General features: G+C 39.0%; 2 protein-coding genes across 4 annotated transcripts in view; both read left to right on the top strand.

Annotated features, from left to right (window-relative positions):
- Nucleotides 1–22213, top strand: part of Slip1 (SLo interacting protein 1) — a 44640-nt gene that overhangs the window by 8090 nt on the left and 14337 nt on the right. Inside the window, exons 5-6 of one of the 3 annotated variants that reach the window (XR_011604513.1) lie at nt 290–441; nt 16734–16896. Coding sequence is in view for 2 of the 3 variants with exons in the window: in XM_017088722.4 (XP_016944211.2) it covers nt 290–441; nt 8938–9261 (476 nt within the window). In the remaining variant the exon portion in view is untranslated. Of the gene's footprint in view, nt 1–289; nt 442–8223; nt 8554–8937; nt 9832–16733; nt 16897–22213 lie in introns of those variants that run through there. The other 2 variants (XM_017088722.4, XM_065867352.2) reach the window with 2 other exon arrangements.
- On the top strand, nt 16852–20852 carry LOC108020369 (RNA-binding protein MEX3B). Its single transcript, XM_065867354.2, has 2 exons — nt 16852–17491; nt 18211–20852. The coding sequence occupies exons 1-2, from the start codon at nt 16852–16854 to the stop codon at nt 19671–19673; spliced, it is 2103 nt and encodes a 700-aa protein (XP_065723426.1). The 3' UTR covers nt 19674–20852.

Below are 22213 nucleotides of genomic sequence, written 5' to 3'. Positions count from 1 at the left end.
CTCAAAAGAGAGCGCCAGAGCGACTGTTTCCGAAATCGAAAACTGGCTCCACCAGCGTCTTTAATTGCTCATAGCTTTTTAATAAATGGTCCGATTTCATTAATTTTTGGCATGTATCATGTGTGCGCCAGATGAGATTTATCGTTTTGGCGTGAGATTGGGCGAGGCGCATTGGGATAAACAACTTGCGCTGCATAGGAACTCTTAGAACTACTATTTGAGTAATCTTGTTTATAAGATGTTAAACCTGCCAACCATTAATAATGATGTTTATTACATTTTATTTCAGAGAAACAAGGCAAGGCAACCTACGAAAGTGAAATTCAAGTTAAAAGCGACCATAACGTATTAGGTGTCAAAGAAACTGAGGAATCATATAGCCATTGTCCCCAGTTTAATGCACCAAATTTGAGTAGCTACCACTTCGTAAGTAGTCAAGAGGTAAGTGCTATTTGGTTAACCAATTGGACGGAAAATATACTACAGGTAGTATGAATGTGTTGGTATTAATTCATCACTAAATAAAACAAAGCATCACAAAAAATGTAACCGCGATTTGGACTTCAAGAAACCTATTTGGGTTTATCATACACAAATAGTGTATTTAATATAATATTCAAACAGGAAGTTAACCAACTACTTTTATACCCGTTACCCCATAAAGTAGATATACTCTAGATCAGGATCACTAGACGAGTGGATCTAGCCATGTCCTTCTGTCCGTATGAACTCTGTGATCTCGGAAACTATAAAAGCTGCAATACTGGGATTAGGCATGCAGATTCTAGAGATCCACAGCGCAAGTTTGTTTCGTCAGTGTCCACGCCCACAAACCGCCCAATCCAATACGGTTAACTTCCGGCGTAGATATGGTTGATTCAAAACGATATTGCAAAATCTGGGTGCCACGATTTCTACAGTTGGCATTGTTTGAAACACACAAACCAATTTTTTATTAAAGTACTCATGAATGTCAATCGCCCCTACCGCCACCATAAAAAATATTCATAAATATACAAATAGCGCCGATTACTATTTTTATACCCTTGCAGAGGGTATTTTGATTTCAGTCCGAAGTTTGCAACTCAGTGAAGGAAACGTTTCCGACCCCATAAAGTATATATATTCTTGATCAGCATGACTAGACGAGTCGATCTAGCCATATCCGTCTGTCCGTCCGATGACGGCTGATACTCGCCGCTGAAAAGTTTATAGTAGCCAAGTGTTCTTTTAGGATACTGCACAAATATTTATATATGTATGTTTATAGGAAAGGAACCGTGTTCCGACAAATTTACCCCCTCTTTAAATCCTGGGCGATGAGATCTCGACGCTCCGGATCCTGGGCTTTGGAAAAATATTATATTGGATATATATATATAAATATACGTGCACCAAAACCCGGCTGTTCTTAAGGATACCAATTCACTTAAACACAAAAAATATATATATATATATTATGCCAGAGGCATGCGACTTCTTCAACGGCTGGTGGAGGGATTCGTCCTCTCTAATTGTTCATCATGACTCGCACTTTGTCTATTGATTCGGTTGGTTTAAATATATTTCAATGCATGTTTGAATGCTTCCAATGTTTTTTTGATTTTCACTTGTTATTCAATTGTATTATTTGAGGATATTGGTCTTTGGTTATGCATAAGTTCACTTTAGCTTTGGTTGGCTCGATTAACACATTTATATTGCATCACTACTTTCTCCGACGTATGCTATTGGTCGCTATGCCTCTGAACGGATGGCTCCTACAGCTGAATAAATTTCAGGAGCATGGGGATCACGGATACTGCGTCCCCAAACATCACAGTATGTCGGATGTCGTCCTTATTGTTGATCCTCTCCACGTTCTTTGATGACAATGACGGCGCTGGTTCCGTCAGCAAGACACCCAAATGGATTCTCTCCTTTTCTCAATTTGTCTGAGGTCTTTTATACCAGACTAGAGCTTTTACTTGGCTGCCGGTATAGATCAGATAAACTAGGTGTTCCCACCTAGGATTACTGTTTCTTGATATATGCTATCTTGGGAGTCAACGGCCGGCTGTTGCCCTTTGCCAGCAAACGGAGTGTGATCGATCGTGGCCGTTGTTCTGGCCACGCGACACCCGAGAATTGCCCAATTGCATTTTCTCCTGCCTTTGCCAGTATGAGTCTGGTTAGACACATGCACCCCTCAGTAGGCGCAGTAGGCGCTGATAGCTATACCGGAAAGGGACTATTTGACATGTTTCGAGGTCTGGAAAAAAACTATAGCATAAGTGTATTTCATTGGGAGGGGACTACTTAGCCTTTAGCCAGACATGCTTTCAGACAGGTAGGCAAGGTTAGGTTTGGTTAGGTTGGAGTGGTTGGAGATTAGATACTAATCCCCACACTTAGGCCACATTGGGCCCCTTGTGAAACCACATGATCTCTGATTAGATCATTTTCCCTAGCTCATGGGTTATTTGCTTTCGCGAAGAATTCTGTTCTTCTCAAGAAACATACGAGTTTATGGATGCTTACGCCCTGAATGGCCGCAAGGTTCGGAAGTGCGTAGCTACCTAGTGTTTGAAAGTGCTTTAGGTTATGCGCTGGGCAGAAGCATAGGAGGTGTTCGATGCTCTCCTCTTCGTCTATCTGTTTTGCAGCTGCGGCAGAAGTCGTGGTTACTGAGTCCCAGCCTGAGCGCATGAGTCCCTATAAGACAGTGGCCAGTGGGGGTATTTAGGAGAGTGGTAATGTCCTCCCTGCTACATTGTAGGAGAGTTTTTGTTCTTTTCGAGTTGTAGTTTGGCCATGTGAGTCAACGGGTGTTGGAAAGTGTGTACAGTCTCTGCCTGAGAAGGAGCTCGCAGGTAGCCATGGGCTACCACCGTGTCCTTATTGCGAAGGATGTCGGCGGTTGTCCCCTGACTTGCTAGCTCATCTGCTATGCAGTTGCCCTCAATATTGCGGTGTCCAGGCACCCAGATGAGGTTGATTCTCAGATGAGCGGCCATCTCGTTAAGAGATTTGCGGCATTCAGAGATTGTTTTTGAGTTCGTTGTGTAGGAGTCGAGGGCCCTGAGGTCTTCTTGGCTATCCGAGAAGATGAAAATATCTATGTCAAGATGTACTGACGTGTCCACGTGGGTCATGGCTTCCTGAATTGCCATGTCTTCCGCTTGGAAAACACTACAGTGGTCTGGTAGGTGGAACGAGACTTTTATGTCTAGTTTAGGGGAAAAGACTTCCCCACCTGTTTGGGAGTTAAGCTTGGAGCCGTCTGTGTATATGCTGACGGCGTTTTCGAATTGGTGTGGGAGGTTGTCCCAGTCTGTACGGGTGGGTATGAAGATCTTGTATCTTCTTTCGAAGTTGGCTATGGGTGGAACGTAGTCTGTATTACGTGGTAAGGATGTATGTTTTGATAGGATGTTGGAGTGAACCGTAGAGCCTGTTGTCCATGCCGCTGCTTCGCGGAGCCTCAGCGCTGTTGCAGATGCCGGGCTTTTGGCAAGTAGGTCCAGGGGTTGGAGGTCGAGAATTGTGTTAAGTGCTTCAGTGGCGGTGGTGCGAAGCGCCCCACTGATGCAGGGCTCTGCACTTCTTTGGATCTTGTGAAGGATCCGGAGGTTGCAATTCTTTTCTAGGGAAGGCCACCAAACGATGTTTCCGTAGAGGAGAATGGGCCTGACTATTGCAGTGTATAGCCAGTGAACTATCATGGGGGAGAAACCCCACTTCCTCCATATGGCTTTTTTACAAGCGAAGAGGGCTATGGCCGCTTTGCGTGTGCGATCTAGGATGTTGTCTGTCCAGAGAAGCTTTTTGTCAAGGATGACACCTAGGTACTTTGCCTGGTTGCTAAGGGTTAGGCGCGTTTGGTGTAGTTTTGGGAGAATTAGATATCGTATCCTTGTAAAGAGAACTAGTTTGGTCTTTTCTGGGTTAACTCCCAGTCCACAGACAGCCGTCCACCTGGAGAGGGTGGATAAGGCGGTCTCCATTAGATTGCAAAGAGTTTGCGGGAATTTGCCCTGCAGTAATCCAAATCCATTTCGTGTTTTCTTTCAATCGCTCTCGTTTTTTTTGGTCCCGCTCTCTTGTATCTTCTAGGATCTTCTGCGCGAAAATGCAAATAGCACGAAATCTAAAAAAATCTTTAAAATTGAAATTTTAAATAAGTACTTAAGAATTTAACCATATATATCGCCTGGATTAAAAAAAAAACAAGGAAGAACGCTATAGTCTAGTACCTCGACTATCAGATACCCGTTACTCCGCTAAAGAGACCAAAGGGAAATGTAGATATGCAAGAAGCAAGGCGAGATTGAAATGCGCCACCTACCGACGGTAAACAGATTTAAGCGTTATGGGCGTTAGAGTGGGCGTGGAAAAATTTTTGTTGTATCAATCGATAGGTATTGACAAGACCTTTTCTTTTCTGGGTTAACTCCCAGTCCACAGACAGCCGTCCACCTGGAGAGGGTGGATAAGGCGGTCTCCATTAGATTGCAAAGAGTTTGCGGGAATTTGCCCTGCAGTAAGATAACCACGTCATCCGCGTAGGCTACCACTTTAGTGCCCGCCTCTTCTAGAAGTAATAGCAGTTTGTTGTCCACTAAAACCGATAGAAGCGGTGAGAGTACGCCCCCTTGTGGGGTTCCTCTGCTGAGGAGAGTGGAGGGCGGTATCTGTTGATCTAACCTTACGGTACGCGTGCTGTGCGTCAGAGAGTAGACTTTGGTCGATGGTTAGCCTGATATGGGTGTCAATTAGCCTTTCCAGGGTCTTCAACAAGAAGGAAGAGGGACTAATTGGGCGGAAGTCCTTTGGGTTGGTGTGGGAGGGTTTGCCGGCTTTCGGTATAAAAATTACCTTAACGTCCAGCCACCTTGTTGGAATATGGTTTAGAGCAAGGCAGCCGTGGAAGATGGCTGTCCGCCAGGGTAGGGAAATATCTAGTGTCCGTTGTAGCTGGGCCGGGAAGAACCCATCTGGGCCGGGGGATTTGAAGGCCTTAAAAGAGTTAACAGCCCACTGATTGCGGCCAGGGTTCGAGGTGTTGTCTATACCCTGGTCGTCTAAGTTCTCCTCTATGTAGACGTCCTCCACTACATGGGTGTTTTTAGGGAAGTGGGTGTCTAACAGCTGTCAGCATTGGTTTTTAGATAGCCAATGGTTGCTGGAGATTTTGCTAAAATTCTTCTGAGTCTGGATGCTATGCTACTGCAGAAATTAGCCCAAGCTCTTCGGTTTGATATTCTAATTTCCTTTTTGTATAGGCTTAGTTTTGTATGGTATAAATTCCAGGAAGATACGCTATTGTTGTATTTAGCTCTATTGAAGTAAGTTCTACACTCTCTTTAAAGGTTCGCCAGGGTTGCGTTCCACCACGGGGGTTTGTGCTTTGCTTTGACTGTTCTGCTTGGTCAAGCCCTTTTTAAGGCCTCACCGCAGATATCAGTGTTAACTAGGGTTTCTAATTCTTGACCGTTGCGTACGTGCGTCGGTGGAGCGTGTAGGTTCCTGTTGAGGAGATTTTTGTAGTATCCCCAGTTGGTTAATCTTAGATTAGTAATGTTCTCGGCGGGAGGACAGTCGAGAGTTATTGTAAATTCTATGTATCGGTGGTCTGAGAATGAGTGCTCGATCCCCACCTTCCACGCTTCTAGCTGGTTAAGTAGGGGATCAGATATTAGTGTAATGTTTAAGACTTCCCTCCTATTTCTAGTGATGAAAGTTGGGTCATTACCTTTGTTGCAGATGAATAGATTTGATTGAAGGAGATAGTCGTAGAGTAACTCACCCCTTTCGTTTGTGTTTGTACATCCCCATTGCGTGTGGTGTGAGTTAGCGTCCCCACCCTGGATGAGTTCCTTAGATGAGTGTGTATGTATGAGTTGTTGTGTAGTGGTGTTTGGTAGAGGCCCTTCGTAGTCGTGAGCCAGATAGAATGCTGCTATGGTGTGATAAGTGTTTTCGTTTAGCTCCAGTCTGACCGTGGTGAGGTCGCCTTCGCTAAACTGTGGAATAAGAAATGTGTTAAAGTGTGTCTTTGTAAGAATGCAGGTTCTGGTTTTACCCTAATCCTTGGTGTAAAATAGCTTGTATAGGGGGGTTGATAAGCCACAGATGTTGCTACCAACAATCCATGGCTCTTAAATGAGGACTACGTCTATGTTGCCTGTCGCCAGGCGGGTGAGGAGGGCAGCGGATGCTGCCTTGCTATGGTGCAGGTTAATCTGCAGGAACTGCACCATCTTTAGGATGGTCGGGCTGGGTACCCTCCGCTTCCTCCGCTATGTCCTGGTGAACAGTACGCCCGGGTCGGTTTATGTCCTGAGTGCACAGCTGATTCAGGCTCTCTGTCAGCTCCGAGTCGGTTGACACGTAGCCAGTGATGGTGGCCTCCTCATGCTCCAATTCGTCGTCGCTCGGGGGTTCGTACGACGCACAGGCAGCCAGGTTGTCTGCCGCTAGCTTATCTGTGTCGAAGGTGCGTATTTGCACCTTATCGAAGCCGTAGTTCACCCGGTTTTGTTGGGCTGCGAGGGGTTCCAAGCAGGCCTGGTTCAAGAGAAATACCACGTTCATGGTGACGCGCTCGGTTTTCTCCACCTTGACAACCTTCCAACCGTCTGTTGGAAGCTTCGGGTTGAACCTGGTCAGCAGGCTGAGTATAGCCTCTGGTTCCGAGGGTTCCGACGGCAGCCACACCCTTGCTATCGGTCAAGACGGGATGTCAGCGGCCTCGCAAACTGCCAACTTGGCCCCGGGGTAGACCTCGCCGACCTTGTTAATGGCAGCCTTGTAAAGTGCTGCCGATCTCTCGTCTTCACAGGCGATCAACTTAACATTGACCTTTCACTTTCAAGGCCACTGACGCAAGGGCCCGTCTAACCAGACCCCATTGGATCCTTGGGATCCTACCGCCTTCACCGCTCTGGTTGATGACTCCAATGATCTTCCGATCCTTTACTATCTCAGCAAAGGATCTCGACCGCAGTTGCCGCGGTTGGTTACTCTGGCCTTCTTGCTCGCTGGTTGAGCTGTCCCCATCGACCTCTCTCGCTTGTTGCTGTTGCTGGTAGTCATAGCGATGTCGAAGTCTGGGATTAACGCCTCTTGAACTCCTTTGTCCTGGTACTCACCACGAGACCGGCTTTGGCGATCCCCTCAGGTTGGAGTAGCTGGTTAGCCACACCTACGCTGGTGGAAGGCTTGGGCTTGTCCTTATGGTGAGTTGGGCTTAGCCGGCTGCGTTGTTCGCTGGCCTTGGCAGGGGTAGACGTCACAGGGACTAGGGTAATCGGAGCAGTGATCTTGCTCTTCTTGAGAGTGTCGGGCTCTTTTTTGGTGTTGTTGTCTGTTTTGTTTTTGTTATTAGTGAATTCTCTATGTTAGTTCCCACGAGCTGCGGAGATGGGACAGCTCCATCCGGGCAGAGATCCGCTGTACCCACTTAAGGCTGACTTAGAACAGGCGGTCGCCACTTGCCTGAGCTCACAGTTTGAGACTGAGTTTTTGATAACTCGGGCTCCCAGCCAGATTGACTCTCGGCACGGTACGAGTGACACCTTAGTCCAGCCCGGGGTGAGATGAGTTGTGGGGGTAGGGAGGAGGTAGGTTCAAAGAGTGTGGGAAGGGGGTATGTGTGAGCTATTTGTCGGAGGCGGCAGCACAAGCGCGACGTCGGTACTGCTACGGCGCAGATACCCGCTGACTGTCCGGGGCTACTTATTTACGCTTCGTGTTGGGGGCTTGGCAGGAGCCGGGCCGTGTCTAACTTCCACGCTTATTCGTAGCTACCCTGGAGAACCAGGGCGCTCGCTATCCGCAACCTGCGACCAGTTGGCCGAATAATAGGAATAGATAGGCAAACAATCATCCAAAAAGAAAAGCTCACAGACAGTTACTGTAAGGCCAGCTTTTATAAATTCCATTCTCGGGCTATAGAAATTCGACGTAATACTAGCACTTTAAATTGGTCAAAATATGACTTTAAAGCAGTTTAAGTGGTGATTTTGAAACGAATAAAGGACGTTGTGTGTTTAAATGAATACTCCATAAAACTATCTTAATGTGTTTGTTTTAAATCGAAAATTGGGAAAACTAATTTTTAAGTGGAGCTCTAAAGAGAGCGCAGTGGAGTTCACTTATCAAACATAATGGGATTTTAATATAAATAAAATCATATTGTAATGCTCGTGTTAAAAATTGCACTTTTCTCAATTTTTGCAGATATTTCGTTTTACAGATCATAGCTTCAAATTTGGAACACTCCCCGTGTTGTATGTGGGCTATAGATACGGTTTTTATAGTGTGATCTCGGAAACTATAAGAAAACTGGGATTTCAGATTTAGATTCCTTATCTTCGTACTCAGCGCCCACTCTGACGCCCACAAACCGCCCAAAACTCTGGCTACTACTCCTTCAATGAAAGAAAAACTAAAATGTATTGGTCTCGTCAGTACCCATCGATTGACCTAAAAAAATTTGCAACGCCAACTTTCTCTGCCACGCACATTACCATATATTAATATCGCGAGTAAATGGCGCTATAAAATCTCTATTTGCTGCTTGTTTATCTCCTGCTCACTTTAGCTGAGCAATGGGTATCGGATAGTCGAGGCACTCGACTATAGCGTTCTACATTCTGGTTAGTTTTAAGTCGGTGAACGCAATCAACATTTTTTTAAAAACCGGATTGACAGTTGTTTTATTGTTCTCTATATATTTTCAAACCCGCTTGTGCAACAAATTTCGAATTGCAACTATCCAAAATTCCAAAAACAGCTGACCAATATTCAATAATTTAGCGATTAAACAGTAACAACACCAGAATTAAAGTGCCCACCTGAGATGCTTGTCTGCCTTTCGGTTGTCGGTTTATTTTTTATTTTTTAACATGTTGATTTTCGCTAAATTGCATTTCATAATTGTATTTTGTATAGGTTGCAAACCGATGCCATGATTCCACAATTTCAAAACAAAATTCTACGTTGCTTAACGGTGAAAATAGTGAAGAAATACCAATGGTTTGGAAAGTTAAGAGACGCCCAGATGGAACGCGATACATTGTAAAGCGACCAGTACGTAATCGTCCCCAAGTTTCTGTTCGAAAAAATATGCGCTGCAACGAGCTTACGACAACGGAGGACGATACAGTATCTGAAGTAAAAATTGGTCGTTATTGGACAAAGGAAGAACGAAAGCGACACATTGAACGAGCTCGAGAGAGGCGACACCATCAGACACAGCAACATCAGCTACAGTAACATTTTCCTCTTATACCATTTAAGTATTATACGGCTTTACAAGAGTTTTCGAAAAAAAACAAATTCGTTTATAAATTTTTTTAGTCGCTATCGCAAAAGTTTTAAAATTTGTTTAGTTGCCATGACTAGCGAAAATTAAAGAGATTTAAGATTTACAGTTTTAGGATAGGTCCACGCTAGTGCATAATCAAGATTTGTAAAAATATCCTAAAAATGTGTGCTTAATCGAAATGTAGCTTTGATATGTATATTTTTTTTCGTTTTCAATGGAACATTTCCATGATCTAAGTTTTGGCTATCTTTGGCAATTCACATAAAGATTTTTAATGAGAAATGTTGTCAAGGGTCTTTCCACATATATGTTTTGTTGTTAATTGTTCCTATAATAGTTATTTGTAAGAGTAACCCCATCCATGCATACAGTCTTCGTTAATGCTGAAGAATTATGTACAGCATATAAATACATATTACGTAATTTTAGAAAATATTTTATGTAAGCTTTAACATAATAATGGGAGTTTTTCTAAGGTAATTTAATATTGTTTATTTAAAATAAAGGATGGACATAAACTGGCGTTTTAATTGAATTTGGTCGGGTCACGGTTATATTCTTGTCTTTTTTAATTTTTTTTAGATATATGATTGATTTGCAGGAAAGAACCTTTTCTCGACCGCAATTATTAATACAGAAGTATTTTAAACTGTAAGACTACTATAATTTGGTTTAATAGTTTATAAAATTTATGATTACTTTTTGTGGAATTTGTTGACGTATCGATATTAGTTTCTTTCTAAGCCGATAGCTAAAAAAAAATTTTTTTTTGTTGACTTTAATTAACTAAAGTTGAATAACCTAAATTATTTAATTTAAACATAGAACTGAAGTCGACATTTTTTGAAAGTGTACAGTTAAACAATACAATCCCACTATTATACCATTTCACCTTTTTTTAAAGAAAGAATAAAAATTTTCAAATATCCATAGAGTTTTGTGTATTTGTCAGTTCGTTACCCTGCAACAGTTTAATAGTGAAAAAATATTGGTCTACTCCAAGCGCTGTAGTATTTAACTTCGCTGGGATTTTAGCATCGAACTCTTTTAGGAATATGCTCATTAAATGTCAGTAACTTTCTGCTTTTAATCTTTAGAAAAATATCCATTTTTGAAAAATGACATTCAAAAAACGAATTGTTCGTCACTATAAAAAGGGCCAGCGCATGGGAATTATAAATCGGAAAGGAAGCTATGTAGATCTTTTCGTCTATTGCCAATAAGTGTAGAAGCAGAAAACGAAGTAGGCAGAGCATGCGTTAAAAAGCAAGCTAAGGGAAATATGAAAGTCAACTTAAAGGTCACTTTAAGATAATTGAATTGCTAGATTGAGATGAATAAGTTTTGAAATCATTAACTAATAAAAAAACGTATAGTTATTCGCATGCATTTTTAAGAGCTTTGCCAACGAAAAACTTACTAAGACTTAGACGACTCCAGAGGAGATGCGTCTGATTTCCAAGAGGCGGATTTAAAGATAAGTGGCACAGTGGGTGTATTCGTATCTTAAAAGGAAATTTGACGAACACACTATAACAGAAGAAGACTTGTTATGGCGGGGGTTGGTGATCTGGTACGGAGACCACACTGTAACAGAAGAGACTTGTTATGGCGGGGATCTGTGATTGGCTGTACAATGTACAGTTTACATAGATAAAACATAATAGCTAATACATCAATGAAGAAGAGACTAACTGAATTGTTATGGAAATAATTATAAGGAAGAAAACTCCATAAAATACAATGTACGAAATGTTTAGAATCTTGTTATTATGTAAGTTTAAGCGACTGGAATCACTGTGGACGGCAGTCCACGTAGTGACGAAGCGCACGAGGAGGGTGTGCGAAGGCGACTACTATATATACACGAAGAAATGAAAACCTACAGTAATCGTCCAATTGTTTCGAGTGATACATCAATCAATCAATGAAAGAAAAAGTGGTGAAAGTGTAAAAGTTAAAATTTGGAAAATTTGATCTGTTCGGTTGTTGTATTTTCAATTAAAATACGCGTCGAATGACACCTCAACTGTCAAAATCGGATGCTCCGTTCAAAAGTAATATGCAAAACAAGATTTTCGGGGTCCTGTCAGTTTGTTCCAAAACGTTATTTTAGAGCCCTGAAAGTTCTAGACGATTTTAAGCAGCTCAAAATAAGAAACATTAGTTTTACCACTTTTGGAAAAACTAACTAGTTTGGCGAGAAAACAGCTATAAATAGCTACATTTTGTATACCCGTAACTTGTGAAGTACTGAAGCTACAGGGTTGTGCTATACGTCATTAGAAAGGTATTTCGAATTACTATGAACGCCTTTTAAACACGTTTTGTCTAAATACCACCGTTTTAAAATTATGGTCCAAAATTTTTTTATTTAATTATATTTTTTTTTAGCTTTTCTTCTAACGGCTGTAACGATTTTAAATAAAATTTTAAGGTATATAGCCCTTGAGATTCCTCAACTTTTGGTATACGACAAGTTCTTGGAAAAATACCCGTTTCAAAGTTATTAATCAACAAAAATGGACACATTTACCAGTTCAGAGCATCTTACACTGCCTGAGCATTGACCTTTTTTTGTGCGAATCCAAACTCTATTTGAGTTAATTTCCGACAAGGGAACAATGCTTTAAGTTGAAATCAAGAAATTTAGAACAAATTCCATCAGAAAAAATATTGCTCATCGCTGAAGACTTAATCGAAGCTAAGACTGCCATTCAAAAAGCAAAAGCAGCTAAATCTTTGGAAAAACTAAACAAGAAGGGAAAGTGTTCAGAAACAGCCAATTTAGCAGATACAATAGAAATTAAAAAGGATGCAAAAATAATGTTACTTCGAAATCTAGATGTTGCTTCTGGATTAGTTAATGGAGCTATAGGGATAATAAAGAAGCTGCATGAAACTGTAAATATAGTTAACGCGCGCACTTGTAAAAATCTTGTAAAATTGTCTGTCCAATTCGAAGAAAATGAATTTGAGATTGAACGTATCGAATCAAAGTTTCAGCTGAATAACAATATTTTTTTAACAATTCGAAAACAACTTCCAATATGTTTAGCTTATGCAATTACTATTCATAAAAGCCAAGGACTAACAATCACATCCGGAGTTGTTGATATTGGTGATAGTATATTTGCAGATGGTCAAACTTGTGTTGCTTTATCACGTTTAAAAACCCTATCTGGCTTACATATTCTTAACCTTAATCCGAAAAGCATTAAGACAAATGATGGTGCAATTATAGAATACAATCGGTTAAGACCCAAATAATGCTTGTTATGCGAATTCTGCCTTTCAATGCCTTATAAATAAAGGATTTATAAAGGAATCTATATTAAATTATGAAAATAGTAACATTTTAAAGGCATCATTTTTGATTTATACAAACCCTTTACAGATGGGGACAAAAATGAATATTACAGATTTAGGATCAAGTATTTTTGATAACATAGAACAGCAGGACAGCGGGGATTTTTTGCGACATCTATTAGAGTGTCGTTCCCTAGCAGGAAATTGGAAAAATGTTGAAGATAACAAATGTGCACATTGCGGGAACTATTTAAAACATCAGTCTTTAATACAGGATACAGGACGCGAATTTGTGTTCTCACTTAGTTTACTCGATTCGGCCAATAGAAAAATAAACAATTTTAATTTAATAACCGCTTCACAAACTGAGCTTAGATTTGAAAATAAAAGATACAGTTTATCAAGTGCAATATTCCACCATGGGAATGTATTTAATGAAGGACACTATACATCAGTTTTAAAAAAGATAGAGAACTTTTAAAGCCATTGACACAATAATCTCTAAATGTTCCTGGCCATGTAACAGCAAAGATATATATATTCTGTTTCATGTTAAAAAGTAGTTTGAATATTAATATTAAAAAAATTGTTGTTTCTCATACTAAACTCTTATCAAGGGTGCCGACTGAAATTTATAAAATTTAATGTTTGTATTGAGCTGTAAAAAATGTATTTTTTGGTTGACAAAAATCCTCATACTGAACCCTCCTCGAGGGTGCCGACTGGAAATGACTTTTGTGACGAACGCTTTATTAAAACCGTACAGCTAAATCCAAGCATATACATATATACATAGAAGCGTGCCGAATGTAAAAAAATTAAGAAAATGTATTTATTAAGTAATGAATTTGCGATCGTCAATAGTTTTTTACCTCGTTAAGAGGTGTTTTTGTTTGATAAAAATGTCTATGCAAATGAAAAAAATGAAATGAAATGAAAAACAAACTAACATATAATATATGTATAAGGATATGGTGGTTATGGGACAACGCACGTGTGATTTGTCAGGAAGGCCGTGTCGAAGAGCAAGTATAATTATTTTTTGGCCAGTGTACATGCCTCTTCAGAACGCTGTACATTTATTATGTAGGCCAGTGAACAAGCTTTTTTTCTCGTGAATTGTGCCTGCGTGTAAGACCTAACGGGACCATAGATAAAAGTTTTTGGGGTGAGCTGTTTTAACAGGAACTTATTAAGTCAATTTGGTTAGGTCCAACACCAATATATATCAGACATATTAACCTTAAAAGATTTTTAACTGTCAAATATTTTTAGGTCAAATGCTATAATTTTAAAGCCCACAATGACCTAAAAAAACAAAAAATTTAAAAAGACTTTAGGTCCATTTTAAAACGTTAAGGTCATGAAGGTCTTAAAATTTGATTCATCATTTTTCTGGGTGTAATACACTATATTAACACTTAATAAAGCGGTCCAAAACGTGGTCAGAAACGTGAAAAAAGTTTAAGTAAACAATTATATTTTTTGTATATATATACCATTTACCGTATACCATTTACAGCGGAAATAAATGTGTAACTATTTTAGCCCCAATAACTTTATAGTCTCCTCGGTCCAAATTTTGTAGTTCTGATCAGTTGTAGGCTAGCGGTATGTGGCGCTTTAGTAGCTTTGGTACTGCGTCGAGGGAAGCAGATGTAACCATTTCGTTTTCTTTCAAAATTTGTTCTATACTTCTTTGGTCTCCATGAAAGACTTGTTGTTTTGCGTTTTTCCATAAATTTCCGGATTTTTAAGATAGTTTCTATGCACATTTTATCTGCCAGCATTATAAGAATTCGGCCAGTCCTTTGACTGCGCGATCTTCCTTCGACAAATGTGTCCCACGAGGCATTCTACCGTAAAATCAAAATTATTATAAATTATTTAATTCTACAAGAATACAAAAGAAAACAAAGAATATTTTTAAAACACACTATTTAGCTTACTTGTTATCGATAACACAATAATCTTAACATTCCCATATGTATGTACAACGGTACAGCAAATAAAACCCAAAGAGGACCATTGGATTAGCAGATCTTCGTAATAGAATATTTTTAATATATTTTAAAAATATATTTTAATAATTATAATATGTTTTAATAATATATAATATAGTTTAATAATATTTTTAATAAATATAATATTATACCATTACTTATAACTTTATTAATTACATTGCTTTGTTTTATATTATTTTAACCATCTTTCTGCACACTCATAAAAATTAAGTTTTGTATTCCTAGCGATTTTACTGCTTTCCGATTTTCGATTCAATTATTGTTAATACGTCTATTGTTTTAGTCAGTGTCACTGCTAGGCAACAACACAGAACAGAAGAATTAAGATTATTTATAAAGTCTTCTCCGTTATCGTTAAGGCAGAGACGAAACGGCGCCAAGGTAATAGGCATTTGTTAAGTTCTGGTCAGCTGTTCATCAGCTGTTCCATGCAAAATTTATTTTCCGAAATATCAGCAATTCAACAACCTCGAGTTTGAATTAGTGAAAACCAGAGTTGTCGCCTTTTTTACAAAGAAGCAACCCTGCAACATTTTAGTATCACTAGTAATCACTTTTTACCTTAACATCAATTTAGAAAATATATTCTTAGTTCTTCTTACCCTTTTATATATTTTAGGCGTTAACTTATGCTTGAAAATAAAATATTACAGGTTTTACTGCGGTAAATTTTGTAAAGTTGCTGTTTGAAATTTTAACAGGAACCATTTAGGGTCGATCCCCTAATTGCTGAAATGTTCTATTTTCAGCATTTAAACAGATTTGGGTATACCCAGAATGTTAGTTGGTTTTATTTTCATATATTAAAAAACTATTTAAAGAAAATAAATTAGATAAAAGAACACAACTAGAGTGTTGATTTGCGGCTTATATCAGTACTGCCTGCAGTACCATCTAAATTTAAAAATCAATCAAAAAAATCGTAATAATTTTGTTAATGAAAAGTTTTTGCTGGTAATGCTCTCGATGTTTATATTTTGTCACTCCTCCCAGTTTTGTGAAAAGTTACTTAATTTATGTAAAAAGCGATTGGTTTAGTAAATTTCCCGTTTCGTCTACAACGTTTTTTAAAATTAGACTTGTAAGTTTTCGCTTCCGCTTACTCTGAACTGAGCATTACAAATTTCTTCATTTTGCTAGGATCAGATTTAAATTGGTATTTTTAAATTGTAGGAAGAAACAAACGGAACTTAACGGAAAAATATTTAATACGTCACCAACCTCTTAATTTGGCTTAGTGTGAACTGACTGTAATGATTTAAAAACAACGGTTCCCATCTCTAGATATCGATAGTTATCGTTTCTTATTGTGTTCCCTATCTAGTGCAGATAGCCGGCTATGTAATTTGATTGAATTCTGGTGCGCTAAATCAACAATAACAATCTGCAATTGTAAAATTAGTTTGCGGTATATAAATCCATCTGGGGACGATTTTCCGTGCTGTCCACTAGTTTGTGTTTCTCAGTTTTCGCACATGTATGCAAAAGGCGTGTCGACACACCGCCGGAATGTGTACCTGGCAATCCGAGTTTTCTAGTGTACACACGTAAATTTTAAGCCATTTCACTTCGGTGTTATTGACAGCATTAGTCCTAAGATACTGCGTGCTTTGGCAACAAAATTCGGGATGGTTATTCTGGCTTAACACTGAAACGGAAAAAGATGACAAAAAATAAGATCGGTGCATAATTAACTAAATGCATGTGTCTTAAAATTTATGTTCAGTGTTGTGGTTGTGGGTCTCAGAGAGGGTAAAAGCAGAAAAGAAGTTACAAGGGGTGAGTGACACAAAAGTTGTAAGTTAGGGGTTGGTTATGAGCGCGGTATTCGGTATGTCCTGAGCTTTGACATCGCGGCTAACAGGATTCGAGGAGAGAGGAAATACATTAGTTTGCTTATCAGAATCCATTGCGTTAGGAATGTTGTCTGAAATGTAACTAATTGTCCTAAAGTCGCGACTTAGTACCAGGTGTATATTCTTATGTTCTTTGAACCGTCATATACCATTACACACATGCATAGCTATCACTCCCATAAACATGCGTATGTATACCAAATGCACTTTCGGCCTCTTCTATATTTACAGACAATTCACAAGCGGAAAAGCGACGAGTATTGGTAGTAACATATATAAATTGACTTTGACTCGAAAAACGAGGCCTAACGGGGAAGTCTTGCAATCAAAAGTTGAATAATGCATTGACATGTCTACAGCACACATAAGCACGGAATTCAGTGGGCTTAAAAGAGTGAGTTCAAGTTCTGCATCGAGTTCCATATCATCCTTCAACTTTTCATCGGTTTCCGTGTCATCGAGCTCCTCATTGCGTGAAAGTGGTATTGCACCGGTATTCATTTCGCTCCAAAAAAAGGATAAGGGTGCCATTGTGATGTCAGCCCAGGTCACACCGAAGATCTTGGCCAGCATTAATTCAAAGGAGTCGAGTCTCAAAGCAAACACCGTACACCATCACGAAATGGCCGATCAAGCCAAAGTCAATGCGTCATCTCTACCACTGTCAGACGATCCGCGGACACTGCAATTGGCGTTGGAACTATCACTAGTCGGATTTAACGACAATCCAACTTGTTATGCGCAACCTGCTCAACCCCTACCAATGCCCCTAAGTGCACAAAGTGACTTCGAAATAGGTACCATCAATGGCATGCCCGCGTTTTCCAAATCTGACAGCACCCTGCCACTTCCACCGGCACCGAGTTCCCTCCTATTACCCTGTGCCGGCGCCGTCAGCTTAGAAGATCGATCAAAGAAGTCGCAGAACATGACGGAGTGTGTTCCAGTCCCCAGTTCCGAACATGTTGCCGAAATAGTGGGCAGACAAGGTGAGTATTATCGATAATTGGCGGGTATATTGTATTCGTCGGAAAGTATGTAACAGGTTGGAGGAAGCGTTTCCGACCCCTTAAAGTATGTATATACACACTTGCTCAGGATCATAGGCCGATTCGATCTAGTCGGGTCCATCTGCTCGTCTGTCCTTCTGTCCATATGAACGCTGAGATCTCGGAATAAACCAGAGATTCTTGCGCTGCGCAAGTTTATTTCATCAGGGCCCACAAACGTCCATAACGCTAAATCCTGTCCATCGCCTGAATTTTTTAAAGATTTTGAAACAAGTAAATGGGCCATACCAAAAATTGTGCAGATCGGACCATTTGTTAAAAAGTTATAAAGAAATAAAATGTGCAATCTTGGGAACTGTCGCTTTGCTGCTTGCATACCTTCATCTAACTCGGACTCTTCTTAACTGTGTAACGGGTATTTGATAGTCGACAACATCGACTTTATCTTGTTGAAGCTAAAGAGTTCAAATGTTCTAGGAGTGTCAATGAAGCCCACTTTTAAAGTTTTTTTTATTTGTCAATATCTATCAATATCTATACCACCTAAACTTTATTTGTTTTAAAAAATTCTTACATTTCGCCATGATGGGAGCGCAACCGCTCATACTTGCTGCTAAAATTTCGGCTAACCGATTTTGGTTGCAATTGAACCGTATATCAGTACAAATTTTAACCGTCTTAACTATTTTTTCTTTTAGGTTGCAAAATAAAGGCTTTGAGAGCCAAAACCAACACTTACATTAAAACGCCAGTTCGAGGAGAGGAACCGGTGTTCGTAGTAACTGGTCGAAAGGAAGATGTGAACAAGGCTAAACGAGAAATACTTTCCGCTGCTGACCACTTCAGCTTAATACGGGCATCACGTAAGCCTATAAGTGACGGTCACAGTGGCGGAATCGTTGGAAGTGCGAGTGGATCTGGAGGTGGTGCAGTGCCGCGCATGCAGTCAGGTCCCCCATGTATGCCTGGACAGATCACCATTCAGGTACGTGTACCTTACCGGGTGGTTGGACTTGTTGTTGGGCCTAAAGGTGCTACAATCAAACACATTCAACAAGAGACTCAAACTTACATTGTAACACCATCGCGCGAAAAGGAACCAATATTTGAAGTGACTGGCTTGCCAGACAACGTAGATACTGCGCGAAAGCAGATAGAAGCTCATATCGCCCTTCGAACTGGGACAGGATCTGGAAGTGTTGATGGTAATACTATGCAAGGTGGTGAACCGGTTGAGGCGAACGAGTTTGCGACCCTGCCGACAATAAATTCATTAACCCAAATACTAAATGATGATTTGAATTCCGAAATTTTGTCGTCTATATACAAAAATGCAATTCCATCTGCACAGGATTATGCAAATACTACAATAAAAATTGCTGGGAACGGTAGCCTTTCCGTGAAGCCCATGCAAGCCCATCACACTGGCAATTGCTTTCAAAAAACTGAGTTTTCTGATATGGAAATAGCACAAACTATAAAGGCAACAGAATTATCAGATAAACATCTTTCGGGAAATGAAGTTTCCATGCCATTAGCTAAGGCTAATGTTGTATTCCGTAATACGCCTAGTAAAACATTATCCTTCTGTCCTCCCACACCTACATCAGCATCGATTCATTCGAACTCTAATGCGAATATTTTAACAAGATCTTGTTCATCTGCTTCTTCAACAACTTCAACAAAGAGTACCAACAATAGCGCCAACACACCTCCAGAAATATTAAATATATGGAAAAATATAAGTGATTCAATTGACGTCGACGAGGGGATAGGGGATTCGCCTAGTATTTGGAACCAACAGGGGAATATTATACCCACAGCACACTGCTCACCCACAATCTCAATAAGTCCTACGGACTCGCTGTTAGGACTGGGTGAGCATTCTGTAAATCAAAAAAATCTGCATCAGACTAAAGAGCCGACTATATGTAACAACAAGCAAAAGACCCAAGCCATTCAATTGCAACCGAACCCGGATAAATTTATGATTCACCGCGAATGTTTTGTTTGTAATGAAAATGATGTTACCACTGCTTTGGTTCCTTGTGGCCACAATATGTTTTGCATGGAATGCGCAAATCAAATATGTATTTCTATGGAAGCAGTTTGTCCGGTTTGTAATTCTATTGTTTACCATGCAATGCGCATTTTGGGATAATTTCGATTTTCTCAGTTTTGTATGCCATTACTTTATCTACAATTTTTTTTAGTCTTATAATTTGTTGGTCAGTGGTCGTGGCTTCAGTTGAAATTAACTTTTCTTAAAAAAACACGTTTCACAATTTAAAAATGGAATTTTTAAATTTTTTTATTAAATGTGAAACCTAGATTTCAGATTTATATATTTATATAAACATTTTGCTTATAAGTTAATTTCAACTGTTGTGTTTGTTTTTATTAAATGTGAAACCTAGATTTCAGAAACATAGGTTAAACATTTTGCATATAAGTTAATTTCAACTGTTGTGTTTGTAGATTTTCGTAAAATTTTCAAAACATGCATTCAAAAATAATATAGCTTTTTTTTAATTTTTGTCAAAAATGTTAGTGATATTTTTGGTTTGGTTGGACCATTTACTATAGGTTCCTTAAAAAAGGTTTCTAATCTGTACTTTCTTTAAATATTTTCATCGGTTTTTTATACCCGTTACTCGTAGAGTATAAGGGTGTACTAGATTCGTCGAAAAGTATGTACCAGGCAGAAGGAAGCGTTTCCGACCCCATAAAGTATAATTATTCTTGATCAGGATCACTAGCCGAGTCAATCTAGTCATGTTCGTCTGTCCGTCTGTCTAGAGATTCCTGCACAGCGCAAGTTTGTTTCGTCAGTGTGCCACGCCCACTCTAACGCCCACAAACCGCCCAAAACTGGCTCCTACATTTTAATGGTAGAACTGAATTAACTGAAATGTATTGTTCTCATCAACACCTATCGATTGACTTAAAAATTAGTTAACCACTCCCACTTTAACGCCCACGAACAGCGTAGCCTTGTAAGCAGCGCAAGTTTGTTAGGCGAATATGCCACGCCCACTTACAAACCTCCCGAAACTGTGGCGCCCATAGTTTTCAGGTAGCTGGCGCATACAATCTCGCCTTGCTGCTTTCATATCTCCATCTCCACTTGGTCGCTTTAGCAGAGTAACGGGTATCTGATAGTCGAGGCACTCGACTATAGCGATTTCTCTTGTTTTTTATTCTATGTCGCCCTAAAGTCAATGTCCCCTACATTTTTAAAAAATGGTTTGACTTGAAACATATGTAATTGATTTGATTTATTATTTTGATATATAAAATTTAACTTTTAATCGAAATAAAAAAAAATTAAACTTTTTTTAAGCGATATATCTTTTCTTAAAATTTTTCCTAAAGTTGTATTAGTAATGAAATTGTACTTTTTTAGGTCAAACCTAATTTATAAAATTTTGTAAATATTAAATATATATTTTTTTTAACCTAGTAAGTTTACAAAATTGATTTGCCTCTTACAAAGAGTGTTTGTTTCAGTCAGAAGTTTGCAACTCAGTAAAGCAGATATTTCAGACCCTATATAGTATATATATTCTTCACTAAAGGAGTCAATATAGCCATGTCTGTCTGTCCGTCCGCCCATTTCTACGAAAACTAATTTCATGGTTTTAAAGCTTAGGGGATGAAACTTCCCCAAAAGTCTTCTAAATATCATAAAGTAGTATATAAAAGAACCGCCCGGATTGGACAACTTCATTCTATATCTCCCGTAAGAAAGATTGTAGTATATCCAATTTTTTCAAGATTTCAGAATTTGTATTTATACAAAATAAGATGATTATATTATACAGCTGTCATATTAACTAACGTTTGATTTTAACTGCATGATGACCACCTTGCCGAAGTTAGCTTCCTTGTTTTTATTTTTTATCTTGAGTTCTGTTAATAAGGTTTTGAGTTTTAAATGAGTTGCTGGTGACCATTTTACTAGTAGTTATATAGAAGCTAGAGCCCGAGAACTTTTTTAAAAAAAGGTGGTATAATTCGAAATGTACAAGTATAAATTAATTTTTTAAAGATGCACGGAACAAAAGAAGTTAATTTTCTTGCCGTTATAGGCTTTTCCCAAAGTACATCTAAAACGTGAAAACAAATCGGTTTCACTAAGAAAAATTATTAAAGTTGTTAATTAAAAGTTTTGTATAGCACTCCAAAACATTTTAAAATAAGATTAGGCAACTCCTTTTAAAACAAAATATACAGTGGGTAGCAAAAGTGAGTACATGTTTAACAAGAAAGGAAGTTAACTTCGGCCGAAGCTTGTATACCCTTGCAGTTATATTTATTAAATTAAAAAATACAAAAAATAGTATTCCCAATAGTATATATGTTAGAAAACACCGAAGCTATAATTTGTTTCATATTATTTTCCCACCAATTTTCCGATCGTTCCTATGGCAGCTATAAGATATAGTCTTCCGATTATGATAAAATTAAATTCGAAATTCAAAACTAATTAAAAAAAGTTATTTCCAAGCTTAGGAGGTTATATGTTAAAAAACACCAAAGATACAATTTTTTTTAATTTTTTCCGATTATTCCTATGGGAGCTATAAGATATAGTTGTTTGATCCGGCTGGTTCCGACTTATATACTACCTGCAAAAGATATACGACCTTTGGGAAAGTTTCAGCCCGATTGCTTTAAAACTGAGAGACTAGTTTGCGT

The sequence above is a fragment of the Drosophila suzukii genome, chromosome 4 (genome assembly GCF_043229965.1).
Source record: "Drosophila suzukii chromosome 4, CBGP_Dsuzu_IsoJpt1.0, whole genome shotgun sequence".
Classification (NCBI taxonomy): domain Eukaryota; kingdom Metazoa; phylum Arthropoda; class Insecta; order Diptera; family Drosophilidae; genus Drosophila; species Drosophila suzukii.
This window is presented reverse-complemented; position numbering and strand designations above follow the sequence as displayed.

Excerpts from the sequence above, each read along its gene's own strand:
- LOC108020369 (XM_065867354.2), top strand. The coding sequence starts at position 16,852 with ATGTCTACAGCACACATAAGCACGGAATTCAGTGGGCTTAAAAGAGTG. Across the intron at positions 17,492-18,210 it reads CGAAATAGTGGGCAGACAAG|GTTGCAAAATAAAGGCTTTG; the intron begins GTGAGTATTATC and ends TTTTTCTTTTAG.